This window comes from Anolis sagrei, chromosome 1, assembly GCF_037176765.1.
Source record: "Anolis sagrei isolate rAnoSag1 chromosome 1, rAnoSag1.mat, whole genome shotgun sequence".
NCBI lineage: Eukaryota > Metazoa > Chordata > Lepidosauria > Squamata > Dactyloidae > Anolis > Anolis sagrei.
Genome location: NC_090021.1, coordinates 145,174,220 through 145,192,174, shown reverse-complemented (window position 1 = coordinate 145,192,174; position 17,955 = coordinate 145,174,220). Strand labels below are relative to the sequence as shown.

At 41.2% G+C, this 17,955-nt stretch overlaps 1 protein-coding gene across 1 annotated transcript in view; it reads left to right on the top strand.

The window, feature by feature from the left end:
- Positions 1-13,580, top strand: part of ANKEF1 (ankyrin repeat and EF-hand domain containing 1) — a 36,414-nt gene extending 22,834 nt beyond the window's left edge. The window contains exons 7-10 of the mRNA XM_060785789.2: positions 2,463-2,689; positions 9,270-9,535; positions 11,234-11,377; positions 13,091-13,580. Of these exons, the coding sequence (XP_060641772.2) occupies positions 2,463-2,689; positions 9,270-9,535; positions 11,234-11,377; positions 13,091-13,252 (799 nt within the window). The 3' untranslated portion in view covers positions 13,253-13,580. The remainder of the gene's footprint in view (positions 1-2,462; positions 2,690-9,269; positions 9,536-11,233; positions 11,378-13,090) is intronic.
- The last annotated feature ends 4,375 nt before the right edge of the window (positions 13,581-17,955 follow it).

Sequence of the window (17,955 nt, the reverse complement as noted above, 5' to 3'; positions counted from 1 at the left end):
TCCTCATGTGGTGATATTTTTAATATATGATGCTATCTTGGGTAGCAGTCACCATATAAGATTCATCCACTATGAATGTGGTTGTTGTTTGTATATTTTCCTTGTTTCTATCCTATTCTTGCTAGTTTTTCACAGAAGAGTTATCCTTAATGGGAGGAGAGGCTGAATGAAGTGTAGCATCAAAGTGTTAGAGATAAACTCAAACTACGTAAGATGTTGATATAAAATCAACAGGCAAAGAATTGATAATAAATGAAGTGGTATTAAGTCATTTGACTAAAAAGATCCCTTTCAAATTGCTGATATCACATAATCTATGTTCAGAACAAGAAAGATAAGATTTTTATGTCAGAGCTATTAATATTTTTATATAAAATGAAAATATTGATGTCACCACATAGAGGACTTCCATATAAATACAATCAGTCTTCCATATCTGTGAGTTACCTTTCGCATTTCTTTTGCAGATTTGATTAATATGGTCTCTCAAGGATTCACTTGATTCTCCAGCACGACAGTGGAAGTTGAGCATAGAGTCGCACTAGAGAATTTAGACATTCCTAGGAAAATGTTCTCTCTGGTTAAAAAAATAGCTTTTTTGTTTACAGTTTTTTAAAAATGTTGATAGGGGTCTTGTGCCCCTAACTCAAATAGAATTAGAAGACCATCTGTAAGAAACCCCAAAAGAGCCTAGCAAAGACCATGCATGTTCATGCATGTTGTGGTGAAAACATGGAATAGAAAAGTAAAGGGATTGAGTATCATGGACAAGGTTGCCTGGCGTCAACTTTGAAAATACGGGACAGCCTGCAAGGGGGGGGGGGGCTTCCAGATTTGGGGGGGGGGGATTCCAGGCCCTTAGCCAATGAGAGTGTGCACAGCCCAAAATATGGGACATGAAGAAGAAGACAATGGGGTGTGGGGCATTTGTTTGAAATAAGGGCTGTCCCTTAAAATATGGGACGCCTGGCAATGCTGATCAGAGGTGAAGATGTGGGTTGGATTACAGGAACATAGGACATCATCACTTTCCACTGTAACATGTTTTTACAATTCCTACATGTCATGGCAAGTACTATCCCGTCCAGACATGCGTCCAATCCATTGTGAAAGCTGTCAAAGCTTAATGACTTAGATGAAGGGCTAGAAGGCATGATCATCAAGTTTGCAGATGACACCAAATTGGGAGGGATAGCCAATAGTCCAGAGGACAGGAGCAGAATTCAAAACGATCTTGACAGATTAGAGAGATGGGCCAAAACTAACAAAATGAAGTTCAACAGTGACAAATGCAAGATACTCCACTTTGGCAGAAAAAATGAAATGCAAAGATACAGAATGGGTGACGCCTGGCTCGAAAGCAGTACGTGTAAAAAAGATCTTGGAGTTCTCGTGGACAACAAGTTAAACATGAGCCAACAATGTGATGTGGCGGCAAAAAAAGCCAATGGGATTTTGGCCTGCATCAATAGGAGCATAGTGTCTAGATCTAAGGAAGTAATGCTACCCCTCTGTTCCGCTTTGGTTAGACCACATCTGGAATATTGTGTCCAATTCTGGGCACCACAATTCAAGAGAGATATTGACAAGCTGGAATGTGTCCAGAGGAGGGCGACTAAAATGATCAAGGGTCTGGAGAACAAGCCCTATGAGGAGCGGCTTAAGGAACTGGGCATGTTTAGCCTGAAGAAGAGAAGGCTGAGAGGAGATATGATAGCCATGTATAAATATGTGAGAGGAAGCCACAGGGAGGAGGGAGCAAGCTTGTTTTCTGCTTCCTTGGAGACTAGGACGCGGAACAATGGCTTCAAACTACAAGAGAGGAGATTCCATCTGAACATGAGGAAGAACTTCCTGACTGTGAGAGCCATTCAGCAGTGGAACTCTCTGCCCCGGAGTGTGGTGGAGGCTCCTTCTTTGGAAGCTTTTAAGCAGAGGCTGGATGGCCATTTGTCAGGGGTGATTTGAATGCAATATTCCTGCTTCTTGGCAGGGGATTGGACTGGATGGCCCATGAGGTCTCTTCCAACTCTTTGATTCTATGATTCTATGATTCTAAAGCTAGTTGCCATCCCCACAAATTGTGGTAGCAGATTTTATAAATGAATTACATACAGTGTATGTGAATACATCCTTTCCTCCCCCGTTTCCACTCTCCCCTCTACTATTTCCTCTCTGTTCTGTCCTGAATGCACTGCCATTCAGTTTAAATGATCCCAAGTTCTGTTCTTTTGAGAAGCAGAGAGAAAAATATCAGTCTGACCATTTTGCAATGATTGTGATCCACTGCTATAAGGAATACCTGGCTTTCGTGGTATTTCAGGATATCTAGAAAATATATTAGAAACAATTCCTTTCCCCCCCTTAATTCACCAACCTCTATATTTTGAACCAGTCTTTAAACATTCAGAAATAGGAAGCCAAAGAGTATGTTTCTTATGGTACTGTTTTTTCTTTCACAGGGCAAATGTGAATGCAACAGATAATTTCATGTGGACTCCTCTCCACCATGCCTGCCATGCTGGTCAGCAAGATATTGCTGAACTACTTGTTAAATGTGGAGCAACCATAGATGGTGTTTCAATCAATGATGGAACCCCATTAATGAGGGGAATTGAGAGTTGCCGGTTGGACACTGTGAAATATTTGGTCGACTCAGGTGCTAAAGTTCAGATGACGAACAGAAGAGGTAAGTGAACCTTTCGACTCCTGTTAATTGAGATACTGCTGTTTGATGTTAAATGAGTCTGTTAATGAACTCTTGTGTTGAAGATGAGTCTTTTTTAAATATTATTTATGGTTCTTATTATCTAAACTGTCAGACTTTGGAGATTTATCTGATTTTCTACTAAGGTCTCTGGAATGGTAGATAATTTATTTCCTCTTTATTATTATCATCACCAGCACGGTCAACTTAGCTTTGCTATTTATTTATATTTAGGGATGAACAAACCCCAACGAGTTTCTGTCATCAGTCTGTTCTGTCCTTTCTACATTTTTGCATACATAGATTTGACATATTTTCATATCGTTTTCCCTCTAAGAAACATGTTTTATGGGCACTCTTTGACCAGAAGATTGTATTTTAAAATCTGGAGAAGTGCGCAGCAGAATAAAAATGTTCTGATATGTGTATAGACCAGGGAAGTGTAAAGTGAGTCGCCCCTGGGCTGAGAACAGCGGTCTATAAGCACAGTAAATAAATAAATAAATAATAAATAAGTACATGATTTAACTTAAAATATGTTCCAAATGAAAATTTCTCCTATCATTGGGTTGTTGTAGGTTTTTTTGGGCTCTATGGCCATGGTCTAGAGGCATCCTCTCCTGACGTTTTGCCTGCATCTATGGCAAGCATCCTCAGAGGTAGTGAGGTCTGTTGGAACTAGGAAAAAGGGGTTTATATATCTGTGGAATGACCAGGGTGAGACAAAGAATTCTTGTCTGCTGGAGCTAGGTGTGAATGTTTCAACTGACCACCATGGTTAGCATATAATGGCCTGACAGTGCCTGGAGCAAACTTTTGTTGAGAGGTGATTAATGTCCTTGTTTGTTTCCTCTCTGTTGTTGTGCTGTTGTAATTTCAGAGTTTTTTAATACTGGTAGCCAAATTTTGTTCATTTTCATGGTTTCCTCATTTTTGTTGAAATTGTCCACATGCTTGTGTGTTTCAATAGCTTCTCTGTGTAGTTTGACATGGTGGTTGTGAGAGTGGTCCAGCATTTCCGTGTTCTCAAATAAAATGCTGTGTCCAGGTTGATTCATTGCTGTGTCCAGATTGTTTCATTCTCCTATCATTGCTGCAGTTGTTGCTGATGTTGTTTGCTTTCATGTCATTTCTTCCTTATGGAAACCCTAAAGTAAACCAACCATAGAATTTTAACTAGTGGAGTGTGTGCACAGGATCATCTGGTGGGTTTTCATGGCCAAGTGAAGATTTGAATCTTGGTATCCAGAGTCATAGTTCAACACTCAAAAAGATTACGCCATACCAGCCCTTCTCCAATCCTTCCTTCCTTAACATTTAATCAATTTTATCAGCTCAGTCACTGAAATCCATGGGATCTCTTTCAAGAAAGCATTGTTTCAAAAGCAGCTTTCTTTCCTGCTTTCATTCCACTCTGGCTTTGCTCTCAATACAGTAGAATAATCACTTTTCAGGAAAAGAAATCCTGGCGAGACCAGAATGCAGTGTTAAATATGCAATACCTAATTTAACATGGTTGACTTTTATGCTTTTCTGTCTTCACTGAGGGTGGCCTAGCCTTCACTAATCAACATGTGTCAGGGCTATTGTACTAGAAAGAATTGTGAGGGGAAAAATCCTGAAAGTTCATCTACACTAGGTTTCTTCAATCTGTGGTCCTCCAGGTATTTTGGACTTCAGCTCCCAGAATTCTTGGCCATTGTTCAAGCTGACTAGGGCTTCTGGGAGTTGGAGGCCCAAACACCTGAAAGGGTGCTGGTTGAAGAGACCTATCAATACAAACAACCAGATTGAAAGGTAAGTAAGTTCTAGATCAGTGGTTCTCAACCTGGGGTCTCCAGATGTTTTTAGCCTTCAACTCCCAGAAATCCTAACAGCTGGTAAACTGGTTGGGATTTCTGGGAGTTGTAGGCCAAAAACATCTGGGGACCCCAGGTTGAGAACCACTGTTCTAGATTCTCCTTCTTCCTGACTGGCAGCTTTCTGTATGCAAATAATAGCTCAGTACTGAAAGATACTGCATATTTGAATTGTACATCATCCTGTCACAATTGTACACAACCCAACCACTATGATTTTGTGAATCCAGCTTTTGTCGACCCCCCCATCCCCAACATCCTAACGGAACATACTGTACATTAGACATTAGGAAGACTTGGGATCTGACTGCCCTAGTGTGGGCTATCCAGCTTTCGTCAATCTCTCCCCCCCCCCCCCATCCCCAACGTGCTAACAGAACATACATTAGACATTAGGAAGACCTGGATCTGACTGCCCTGGTGTGGACTATTAAAATCTGCCTCATAAATCTGATCAGCCATATAAGTAGCATCATGATGTAGGTTATAGATGAGTGTAAAGACTCCTGTTAATATAGAAACACTCTTTCTTTCTTACATTTATAAATCACATCCCTCTGCCTGCCTTGTGCTTGGCAGATAATGTGGAATAAACTGGCCATTAAAATGTCGCACAGAACCAAGGAATACAGGCACAAAAACATCATAAACTCATGCAATAAAATTTGAGCTCAGCCTTGAAATTAAAGAGCAGCAGAACATTATACAACATTAAAAGCTTGACAGAATAGAGGACTTTATCCCCCCCCCCCCCCCAAAAGAGCCAGTTTCTCCTCCTTAGTGAGTTATTAAGGCTGATGACTCTGGTGCTTTTTGGGCAATGAATCAGTTTCATATTAAAATTTAAATTTGCTAACCAAGGTGATGTACTGAAGTTTGTAATCAGGTTTGGCACCATGGCTGATGATGATCATGATGATGATCATGATGATGGGGTCATAACATACAGGTCATAACCAGCACTTTGAATTGTGCCCAGAAACAGTCTGGCAGCCAGTGGAGCTGCAACAGCAGGGGGTTGTCCACTCCCTGTAGCCAGCCCCAATGAGCAACCTTGCTGCAGCTCTTTGAACCAGCTGAAGTTTCCGAGCACTCTTCAGAGGCAGCCTAACATAGAGCACATTACAGTACTCCAGGTGGGATGTAACTAAGGCATGTACTGCCGTGACCAGACCTGGATTCTCAAGGAATGAGTGCAGTTGGCACACAAGTTTTATTGTATTGTGCAAAGGCCCCCCTGGCCACTACTGATACCTGGACTTCCAGGAGGAGTGTGACCCCATCCAACATAGGCTCTGTTTTAACTGGATTAAATTTCAATCTGGATTAAGTTTCAATCTGGATTAAGTTTCAATCTATTTGCCCTCACCCAATCCATTACTGGTGACAAGCACTGGTTTAGAGACAAGACAGCTTCTTTGGCATTAGGTGGGAAGTAGTAGTAGAGTTGGGTATCATCCCAGTGGTTTCATGTATGTGTTAAACAGCATGGGAGACAAAATGGAACCACAGGTCAAAGTCAAGGGTTTCAAACAGGAGTCCCCCAGCACCACCTTCTGGGTACGGTCCTCCAAGAAGGATCGTAGCCACTAGAATCATAAAATCAAAGAGTTGGAAGAGACCTTATGGGCCATCCAGTCCAACCCCCTGCCAAGAAGCAGGAATATTGCATTCAAATCACCCCTGACAGATGGCCATCCAGCCTCTGTTTAAAAGCTTCCAAAGAAGGAGCCTCCACCACACTCTGGGGCAGAGAGTTCCACTGCTGAACAGCTCTCACAGTCAGGAAGTTCTTCCTCATGTTCAGATGGAATCTCCTCTCTTGTAGTTTGAAGCCATTGTTCTGCGTCCTAGTCTCCAGGGAAGCAGAAAACAAGCTTGCTCCCTCCTCCCTGTGGCTTCCTCTCACATATTTATACATGGCTATCATATCCCCTTTCAGCCTTCTCTTCTTCAGGCTACACATGCCCAGCTCCTTAAGCCGCTCCTCATAGGGCTTGTTCTCCAGACCCTTGATCATTTTAGTTGCCCTCCTCTGGACACATTCCAGCTTGTCAATATCTCTCTTCAATTGTGGTGCCCAGAATTTGACACAATATTCCAGATGTGGTCTAACCTGTAAGACAGTTCCTCTCAGTCCCATCCCAGCAACATGACCCAGAAGGATACCATGGTCAATGGTATCATAAGCCGCTGAGAGATCCAGGAGAACTAACAGTGACACACTCGCCCTGTCTAGCTGTTTGTGGAGGTCATCCACCAAGGTGACCAAAGCTGTCTCTGTATTGTCGAAGGCTTTCATGGCCGGAATCACTCAGTTCTTGTGGGTTTTTTCGGGCTATATGGCCATGTTCTAGAGGCATTTCTCCTGACGTTTCGCCTGCATCTATGGCAAGCATCTTGCTTGCCATAGATGCAGGCGAAACGTCAGGAGAAATGCCTCTAGAACATGGCCATATAGCCCGAAAAAACCCACAAGAACTGAAAGCTGTCTCTGTTCCATAGCCAGACCTGAAACCAGATTAATATGGATCTAGGTAATATGTTTCATACCAAAAATACCTGGAGTTGGGAGGCCACCTCACACTCCAAAATCTTGCTAAGAAAGGAAAGGTAGAACACTGGTCAATAGTTGTCCATTAAAGAGGAGGTTAGGAATGGCTTTTTAAATATATGTCTCACAACTGCCTTCTTTATGCAAGCTGGAACTTTGCTTTGTTCCAAGGGGGCATTGACCATCCCTTTCACCCACTCTGCCAGTTCCCTTCTGGCCTGTTTGATCAGCCAGGAAGGGCAAGGATCTAGAATACATGTGGTAGCTCTGATCTCTCCAAGGCTCCTGTCCACATCCTCAGGCAGCACAAATTGAAAGGTATCCATCAAAACTGAACAAGCAGGATAGCTCAGATCAGACTGAATCCCCAAATTTATTCATGTACACATTTATATGGAAGCTGCCAATCATCACTGCCGGAAAGTGCCTTCAAAATCTAAAAATGCCTAATCTTAGGTTGACAGCAATCTAATCTTTTTGGCTGGTACATGTACCAGTACATGGAATTCAGTCAATCATTGCCCTAGTAACCAGCTTTGGTCTCCTGTGTTTTTGATTGCGTACATAGTGCTTTAATGTGCCTGGTACTTCATAGACTATCATGGGTTTTCATTGGGGATGAAGATTAAGGGCTCAAAAAGCTTCATGGAAAAGTTAAGTTTTGAGGGCAGTTTGAAGAGAAAGGGAGGGGTAGTCTCACAGTGGTGTATTCAGGAAAGTGTCCAAGTGTTAAGATAGAACAGGGGGAAACAAGCAAAGCAAATGATGGGAGCAGGATAGTATGGTTGGGTTGCAGGAGTGAAAATCAAGGTCTATCCAGGCAGTAACATAATGTCAGGAGACATGAACTAGATCTAGAAGTGTAGGAAAAAGTTAGGCCATCCTGTGGTACAGGAGGATAGGACAACTTACAGAACAATACGTTGGTCATACATACATGCACATACAAACCAGTTCAATTTTATATTGGCAAGCACTGATAAGAAGCATGGAGGGATTTTTGCCATGCTTTGGGGACCACCAAAACATGTTGGAGAGCCAGAGTAGTGTGTGGTTTGAGTGTAGAATTAGATGGGAGATCACCAATAAATCTCAGGTGGTGTGGGCTATATGAAGGAAACAGCCTCTCCAAATTCCTTGCCTGAGTAAATTTGATGAAATTCATGGCTTGCCATAAGTTAACTTGAATATGCACAAACACAATGTATATATTTGGTATATATGTATGTATTTATGTACTACATAGTGGTTTGAATGTTGGACTACAATTCTGAAGGCCAGGATCTGGACCCCTGCTCAACTTGAAATCCACTGTGTAAACTTGGGTAAATCATATTCTCTCAGCCTCATAGGAAGGCAATGGCAAGACTCTTCTAAGAAAATCCTATGATATGTTCAATATCATATTTTTGCAATAGTTTTAAATGACTTTAAATTACAAGGAGGAGGAGGAGGAGGCTGTGTTAGGTTCAGGAGAGGCCTTTTAAATAATAATAATAATAATAATAATAATAATAATAATAATAATAGGGTTGTTGTAGGTTTTTTCAGGCTATATGGCCATGGTCTAGAGGCATTCTCTCCTGCCATAATAATTGATCTAGAAGTTGCTTTCTATTTTTTAAAAGGCTTCTTTTGCATCTAAAACATCCCAAGGGAGCTGAGAAATGCAGCAAAAAATGTCCCCAGCTCCCCCAAAAACATTTAGAAACAAGAAAAAACCAGAGGTTGGGAATTGACCACACTAATATCCCTGAGGCTGCATATAGTTTGTAGGCTGCACTTTGCCCACCCCTCCTGTAGTCAAAGCTCTGAGCAAAGCTTGGAAAAGCTAAATAGGTGGATTCTATCTCCTAGAATTTGAATTACGTTTCCAATACTTGCTCAGGGGTTGTGGGTGGGCATTGTGATACTCCCAGAAAATGTTTCCATATTCAGCAAATGAGCAGCAAAAGAGATGAACAGTTTTGTGCTTTACTTCTGGACAGATGGGAAAAACTCAATGTGTGACATCAAAAGGCCACAAAAGATATGATTGTGGCAATAAAGGCAGCCGACTAGAAGATTCCACCCAAGGGTGCTATGTTCTAGCAGAGCTATCAGAAAGAAACTGTTCAAACCTTATCCATGTGTTCTCTCTTACAAACAGGACAAAATGCCCTGGATATTTCAAAGGCTTACGCTGACAATCGGCTGATCCACTTCATTCAAGACACAATGGACCGCTTGCCCAAGCCACCTGATGGCAAAGGGGGGGATAAGAAGAAGGGAAAGAAAGCCAAGCCAAAAGCACCTGCTGCAGCTCCAGCTCCAGCTCCAGCCCCTGCGCCCACCCCTGCACCCACCCCTGCAACTGCACCTACACCAGCTTCTCCCAAACCAAAGCCTGCATCGAAAGAATCAGTGAAAGAAGAGGTATTGTGACAATGCTCTACAATCTGTTAGAATCAAGGTGCTTCCAGACAAGTCAGAAATGTGCTTTGGTGTGCATTTCTGTCCCCACAAGCCCGAAATGCACTTCGATGCCAATTTCTGTCCTCACAAGACCCCCAAAACTCAAGCTTTCCCAAAGAAGCCCCCCCCCCCCAAAAGAACCCCTAAAAAGGAAATAAAACTTACCCAACCTTCATTATGGTCCTCCTTGCACCTTCCTTGCAAGAGGAAATAATGAGGCAGGAGACTGAGGAGGAGGAGAGGCTCCTCCACTGTGGTCTCCTGGCACATTATTTCCTCACGCTAGGAGGACTATAATGGTGCCTGAGTAAGTTACTTTTTAGAGGGAAATGGGAGGTTGGGGAGAGGGAGTGGGCACCATCCTGGACCTTTGGGCTCAGGTTCAGAATGGCAAAAGGGGAGTCGCCCCCAAGTAGTCCTGGGACTCCCGGAAGAGAGCCTCCATGGGCCCAATACCCCATTAGACCAGGGTCTTTCAGAAAAAGTCCAGATCTAATGGGGTATTTAAGTAAATTGGAATAACTGTTATGCTGAATTCGTTTTTACCAGGGGCATCATTTGGATGCTCCCAGTAAAAATCCAGACTGTTCCCACATTTTGGACCCTTCTGGATGGGTCCATGAGTGAAAATGTATCAGCTCATCATTTTAGCGCCTACATGGTTATGCTGTGGTCATAAAAGGTGGTGAAATTATAAGAGGATTGCAAGAGCAGGAGAAGCACGATCCATTAGGCCAGTCCTGCCACTTCTCTTTTATTTGTGTATTATATGTGAGTAATTCCCATGAGGTGTCCAAATGATGCTTTAGGAGAAAAGGAAACCCTTTGGGACAAAAGCAGGAATTAATTGGACACAGGCCTGTAGCGAGGGGGGGGGGGGTTAGGGGTTCAACCCCCCCCCCCCCGAAATGTTTCAGAATTTTTTTAAAAAACCTGGTTTACTCATGAATTTTAACTGGTTAACCAAATCCCCATGCTAAGTCTATGAGATGCAAAAAATTAAGAGTCCCTCCAGAACTGCAAACACTATCTCAAGCAAATATTGACAATTTATTCCTGGTGTCATTACTGGCAGCAATAGCCGATGTAGTGAAGCAACCAAGTTGGGGGGGGGGGGGGGTTGAATGTTCTCATTTTTTTTTGTCATGTCAGGAGAATCCTGTTGTGAGAGAATTGGCCGTCTGCAAGGACGTTGCCCAGGGGATGCCCGGATAATTTTTTTTGATGTTTTATCATCCTTGTGGGAGGCTTCTTTCATGTCCCCGCATGAGGAGCTGGAGCTGATAGAGGGAGCTCATCCGCCTCTCCCCGGATTCAGACCTGTCGGTCTTCAGTCCTGCTGGCACAGGGCTTTAACCCACTGTGCCACCGGGGGCTCCAATGTTCTCATTATGGAGGGCATGGGAAGCTGCCTTATGCTACATTGATTAGGCATGACAGAACTGTCTGTAGCTCTCTGGAGTTTCAGACAGAGATGTTACCCAGTTCTACTTAGAGATGCCGGGAACCTTTAACTGACAAAATATGCACTGTACTATCTGTACATATACTACATTGAAGTTGTGTCATTTTGATGCTTAATTAATCATGTGCATTGCAAAAGGATCCATTCAAGATAATCGAATGAGACATCCAAGTGATGAATGTCATACTTTTCAGATTTCACAGTTACCTGAACCAATTGTTGAGAAATCGCTCTTTGATGACAAAAAGGAATCAATCAGAGATAATGTCGTCCATCTGAATTCATTGATTACCAAAGGAGCTACAAGGAAGGTCAACATAACTTTCACACCACAGAGAGTAAGTGCGGCTGTGAAATAAGCCAAACACAATTCATTTCAGGTGTTGTTTTAGGAGTTCACTATAATCACAAAAATACCAACCTTCTCTTGAAATGAACACCATGAGAATTCCCATTGTCCAAAATGCTGCCATTTTGAACATATAGTCCTGAGAATTCCCTGTAGCCGTTTGCAGTGTCATGTCAGCATTCCTTCTTGCATGCAGGCCATTTTCTATTTATTCCATTTTGCAATGATCACAACTTTCTGAGAAATAGTCAGCTGTCAATATGGAGAAGAATACTTTTCTATTCATTTTTACAAATATAAGGAAAATACTAATTGAATCACAGATTTGGGAGAGACCACGAAGGCCATCCAGTCCTGTACCATTTTGCTATTCAAGAATATACAGTCAATGCATTCTTGGCAGATGTCAATTCGGCATCTATTTAAAAACCTCCAGAGAAGGAGATTCCATCATATTCCAAGGAAAGAGAGGAATTAATACACTACCTGTTACAATCTTCTGGGAGCCCTTTTGGAAGAAAGGGCAGCATGGCAATGGTCAGCAGTTATCTTTAACTTGTTAGCGGATTATTCCAAAAATATAATATTAAAGGTTGCCACATTTGCAGTCACAGCCCAAAAAATCTGAGCTAAATTAATAAAGTCCACAGCAGAAGTTAGAAATGGAAATGGAGATAGTTTGGGATGATACAAATCAGACATGTTATTGTTATCATGTTACTGCTACTATAATTTTAAAGAGCCAGTATATGGAATACTTTTAATGTTTATATTGGAAAGTGGTTATTATACTTTTAAAGGTTGTATATTATTTGATGTCATGGCCTATGGCTGGCACAATAAACAATTCATTCATATTCCAAGACAGCTGTTGAACAGCTGTTATCACAAATATTCTTAATATTCAGGTGGTATCTCTTTTCCTGTACTTTGAATGTATTGCTCCATGTCCTAGTTTCTGGAACATCAGAAAACAAGCCTACCATGCCTCTAAAATATTTACAATAAATTTTGCACTTGGCTGTCTTTGACGGACCTCAGGAATTTGGGAACAAACCAAAGTGGATCCTTGAGAAACCTGACATCTATCCATCCTTGCTCTAAAAGAATTACAGTTCCAATATATATTTTTTTCACCCTTTCTTCTGTAAGAAATGTAACTATATCTAATCCTTCACATTTCTGGATTCAACTTTTTTTATTTGCTTATTTGAAGATTTGATTAATGAGATCTCTTCAGGAATTGCTAGGTGCTCCAACATGACTCTGGTCAGCTTCTACCAATGGCCAACTACGGGCTATTCCACACAGCCCTATATCCCAGAATATCAAGGCAGAAAATCCCACATTATCAGAGGGCCCTTCCACACAGCCCTCTATCCTAGAATATCAAGGCAGAAAATCCCACATTATCTGAGTGTGGACTCAGATAATCCAGTTCAAAGCAGATATGGTGGGATTTTCTGCCTTGATATCTCTAAAGAACCCAGAGATTTCTGGAAAGGTGTTCTGTGGTGTAAAAACAAATACATAGGGGTTTTTGTTAAAAAAAATTACTACTCCCCCCCCCCCCCACATACACGCACACACTTTCATAGAGGTCCTGTGCCCTAACCTCTGTGCAAATGGAGTGTTTACTCTATAGCTTATTCAAGAAAGCCTATTGAATAATAAAGATGAATTGCTCTTTTTTTTCTTCTAGATTTGGAGTCCAGAGGCAACCACCCAAGACCTTCTCCGAAAGAGAGAGTTACGTCGGCAACGTTTTACCTATGAAGTGGATTTTGAGGACTTCATGATGCCGTTTAAGAGGAATTTTATGGAGAAAGTCCGAGCACTGGACCAATTAGCTGCCTTGCATTAATCACTGTGCAATTTCTGCATGGACTTTCAGGAAGGAAAAGAACCCAATTTCAGAAGAAATGTCTTTAAGAGGCCATAATCATGTTCCCCTTAATGATGATAAAAGTTTTCCTTCATTCTTCAGTTGCATTACTTCAGCATAGGTACCTTTGATCATGGGAGCATGTTCTTTTATGTTTGGCATCAGATCTATTTAGATTCCTTTGAGCAGCAAAGTTAACTTATGTTGCATGATATTTGCAAAGTAGGTGCCTTACTATGTAGCAATTGACATATTGTAACCCTTTACAATTCTAATAGATCTTTTACTCCATAATCATTGCTTAGGAAAACACATTACAGAAACTTGAAGCCAATTATTTCCAGGTGCTATAAATGTCCATTGCACTCAGTAATGTGAATGATTCTTAAATCTAGAGAAGTTCTGTAAGATCTGTCCAAGTGCATAAAGTTTTCCCTTGAGAAAATTGTCCTGGTGCTCATGATGACACAGAGGTCTTTTGTTATGCGTGTATAGTGTAAAAAAAAAAGAAGCTTGGCTTAAACGTAATTGCAAGTGTAATGAAGAGAAGTGTGGGCTTCTAAGGCCTCTTCCACAAATCCCATATTATCTGGTTTGAATTGGAATATATGGCAGTGTGGACTCAGCCTAGTTCAAAGCAGATATTGTGGGATTTTTCTGCCTTGATATTTTGGGTTATATGGCTGTGTGGACAGGCTCTTACTTTGAGCTCTGATTCTATTCCTCCATCCAGATATTTCTTTAATAAGGATACAGCAGGAAACCTTGATTAATACAAGGAGATAATATCTAATTCTGAAATGTTCTTATTTAATGTATTTACAAATCCCAAGCTATTAGGAGAGTATTAGAACTCGGAATTTTTTGGATCTACAAATACTGGGATTCCTTAGTGAAAGTGGCTATGCAGAGTGGAAATTCTTGGTGCTGTAGTCTCCCAAAAGTAACATCCCAACTCTAGCTAATGCTACATTTTCTATATAAATAAATACTCATCATATTGGCTTTTACTTATTCCAACATTTACTGACCTAGGTGAAAACTGAGTTTTGTTTCACCTGTGTTCCACTACTTTTTGCTTTAATTTTTCATTGCTTTATTGTGTATATAAGAAATATACACAATAAAACTGCTTCTTTTGACTGTTTTGAGATTGCTGCTACATAGGGCCTGTCCAGACAGTACCTTTATCCCAAGAGCTTCTGCAGCAAACAAGAGGTTGGCCAGATGTCATTCCCTGTAAACGTGGAAGCAATTGCTACAAAAGGAAAAAACCATGAGGTTTCAAGGTTCGGGAATATTGCAGTTTTGAGCCAAATATGTAGATCTTCGTATGTCTGTATATCCCTGCACTCGGAAATCATGGGATTTTTTATCTGTGTTTGTTCCCGGGTTTTAGATGTTTGTTCCTGACTGATTGGTTTCTAAAAAGAAGGTGACACTTGTGTAGAAGTCAAAAACTTCTCTGGCCAGGACAAAGAACTGAACTTTTGCAGTGATTTGCTGCAGTGATTTGCTTCAGTGTTTCTCCACATATCCACCTATCCTCATCTTGAGGTTTTGAAGTCCTATAGCAGCCATCTTGGGAGGCTCTAAATCTCACAACAAAGCATCAAGTCTGGACAACAGAAGCAGAAACCCCGTGGGCAACAGATCTGTATGTGGACCTCTTCTGAAGTCCCAGGATTTTTTGCCTCTGTTTAAAATCCGTTATTTAGTGCTATCTAGTAGCACCTACAGAAGAAAATAGTTTATCAATCTACCTATTTCTCACATTGATCCCAGAGTACAGTTTATGTAGACTGAAGTTGAAGAGCTGCATTACCATGACTTTCACATGTTTTCCTTTGCTATAGGTCAGGGGGGTAGCCAAGTTCTGGCATCGAATTGTTGCCTATTGTTAACCGCTCCGAGTCGCCCCTGGGCTGAGAGGGGCGGTATACAAATGCAATAAATAAATAATGTCCCACAGCCAAATGCCTAGGTATTTTACTAGACCCCCTAACTTTTCACTTAAGTTTGCCCCATGTCTGAAACAACTTAAAGGAACACAACAAAAAAATAATCCTAATTAACTTGACTATTTCATCAGCCAAAAACAGGCCCACACTTCCCACTGAAATACTGCAAAGCTTATGTTGGTTGAAACTGTTCTTCTTTTATATATTATATTGTTTTTCCATTTTTTTTGCACTACAAATAAGATGTTCACTGTGCATAGGAATTTGTTCATGATTTTTCCAAACTTTAATCTGCCCCCCCCCCCCCCCAACAGTATGAGGGACCATGAATCAATCCTCTGCTTGAAAAGTTTGGGGACCCCTGCTGTAATAGCATGTGATGTTAAAGCTGTTTTTGTAGATATGCACACATGCTAGCATACTTTCTCTTGCCTAGAGGAAAACTGGCTGTCCTGTCACTTTATGAATGTAAGGGGGGGGGGAGAAAATACTTGGGAGTGACCCTTTGAGGGAAACAATTCTGCAGAGAATTATGGGAGGAAAGATGAATACACATAAGCTAGTAAATATTAGCTGAATTTAATATTTTTAGTATTACGTCTCTTGTACTCTGTCTTCATCCTATTTGGTCTTGTCTTTGCATTGTCCAGATCCTGGAATTTGCGGTCTAGTGGGGCCCCATCTACACTGTAATATAATCCAGTTTCCGAATCCAGATTATCTGCTTTGAAATGGATTATATGGTGGTGTAGACTTATAAAATCTAGTTCAAAGCAGATGATCTGGATTCAGAAACTGGATTATATGTCAGTGTAGATTCACCTTGAGGAACCAGAACACTTTGGTAGACAAGGCTAATGATCTTGTAATGCTACAATTCCCGGGATTCCATAGCATTGAGTCATGGCAGTTAAAGTGGTGTCAAACTGCATTAATTCAACAGATGTCCAGAAATCTCGTTTGTGTATGTATGTGTGTATAGATATAGATATATAACTGAGTTGTTTAGATCGTTTCTTCTTTCCTGTTAAGTGGTTTGAATACCAGTGAGTATTTTCACCTTCCAAATCTAATTTAAACTCAAGGGTTCCTGTTGAGCTCTTTTCACATGTTACATTAATCTTTATTATTGAACCTAAGCCTTTTGTTTGTTCTTCACCAGCTAATTTTCTCTGGTAGTTATGTATTTTCGATTGAGATGGAAAGTCTGTCCTTGACTTTACTGAGATTATTCCTGGCTGTGAGTTTGAAGATGTCACTCACGATTTGTATAGGAGCAGGACAACTTCATACTTATTTTAAAAAGTACTGTATTACATAAAGCCACAGGGATCAAGAACATTGAATAGTCAATGCTTTCTGTGAAATTCATATCCTGAAATAATGCAGCTCAGTTCAAAAGAGTACATCAAAATATTGCAATAAAGAAATGAGAGGTAAAATAACTCTTTGTTCAATGGAGAGTTCATCTTCATAAATGCTGCGGGGTTTGTGTGTTGTCGAAGGCTTTCATGGCCAGAATCACTGGGTTGCTGTGAGTTTCCCAGGTTGTTTCCGGAAACATTCTCTTTACTGACATTTCTCCCACATCTATGGCAAGCATCCTCAGAGGTTGTGAGGCCTGTTAGAAAGTGGGGTTTATATATCTGTGGAATGTCCACGGTGGGAAAAAGAACTCTTGTCTGCTTGAGGCAAGTGTGAATGTTGCAATTGGCCACTTTGATTAGCATTGAATGGCCTTGCAGCTTCAAAGCCTGGCTGCTTCCTGCCTAGGGGAATCCTTTGTTGAGAGGTGTTAGTTGGCCACGTATGCCTTGCCCTCCAGTTCAGATTGTGATGCAAGAAGTGTGGGAAGAAAAATACAGATGCACATGGGTTATCTTTCTATCCTTTGTTCATCATTGTAAAACCAGTGATTTGGGTCTAGCGAAAATATGTGTTATAAATTGCTAATGCAATATGTGTACATGTTCCCTGGAACAGCCACTGAAAACACAACACTTCAAAATGTTTGGTCTTTGAAGGAACTGATGAAATGATATAGACACTAGCCATGACCACAAGTAGATCATTCCCTTGCCCATTTAGTGTCCCATACTACCTTTGATTGGAGCAGATTTCATTGAGCCCTTCCCTTTATCAGGATCATAAGATGTATTACTTTGTATCTCCATGGAAATAAATTATGTTTAAAGAGCTCATTTCACATCAGTTTTTTGTTGTTCTTGTTCTTGTGTGCATTCAAGTCATTTCCAATTTACCTAAAGCAGACCTATCATGGGGTTTTCTAGAGCTGAGAGAGCATTGACCAGAGCCACCCAGGGCACACCCCCACTGACCACTTGGGTTACTTTGAAATTAGTTTGGAACGAATGAGTATCACTGTGTGGATTGTTTGATTGGCATTACAGGAACAGGTTTGAGACTAGGTGAGTGATTACTTGAATAATGGAAAGTAGACACAGTAATTTTTTTCTCCCACTTTCTGGTGAGATGTGTGCCAGTAGGGAAGGAAATACCAATGAAGGGAATCAATCTCCTATCCCAGGGGATCACTTAGTACTCTGATGCCCAGTTATGCTCTTGGGGCATTTTTTGGCAACCGCCTGCCTTCTGAATTGTATATGCGTTCCAGCGCGGGCAGGGATCTACAGTGCATGTTGTATTCTGTGGAACCAATTTCTCTGTGTGCTGTGGTTGGCATTTTGGGTTCACTGATAT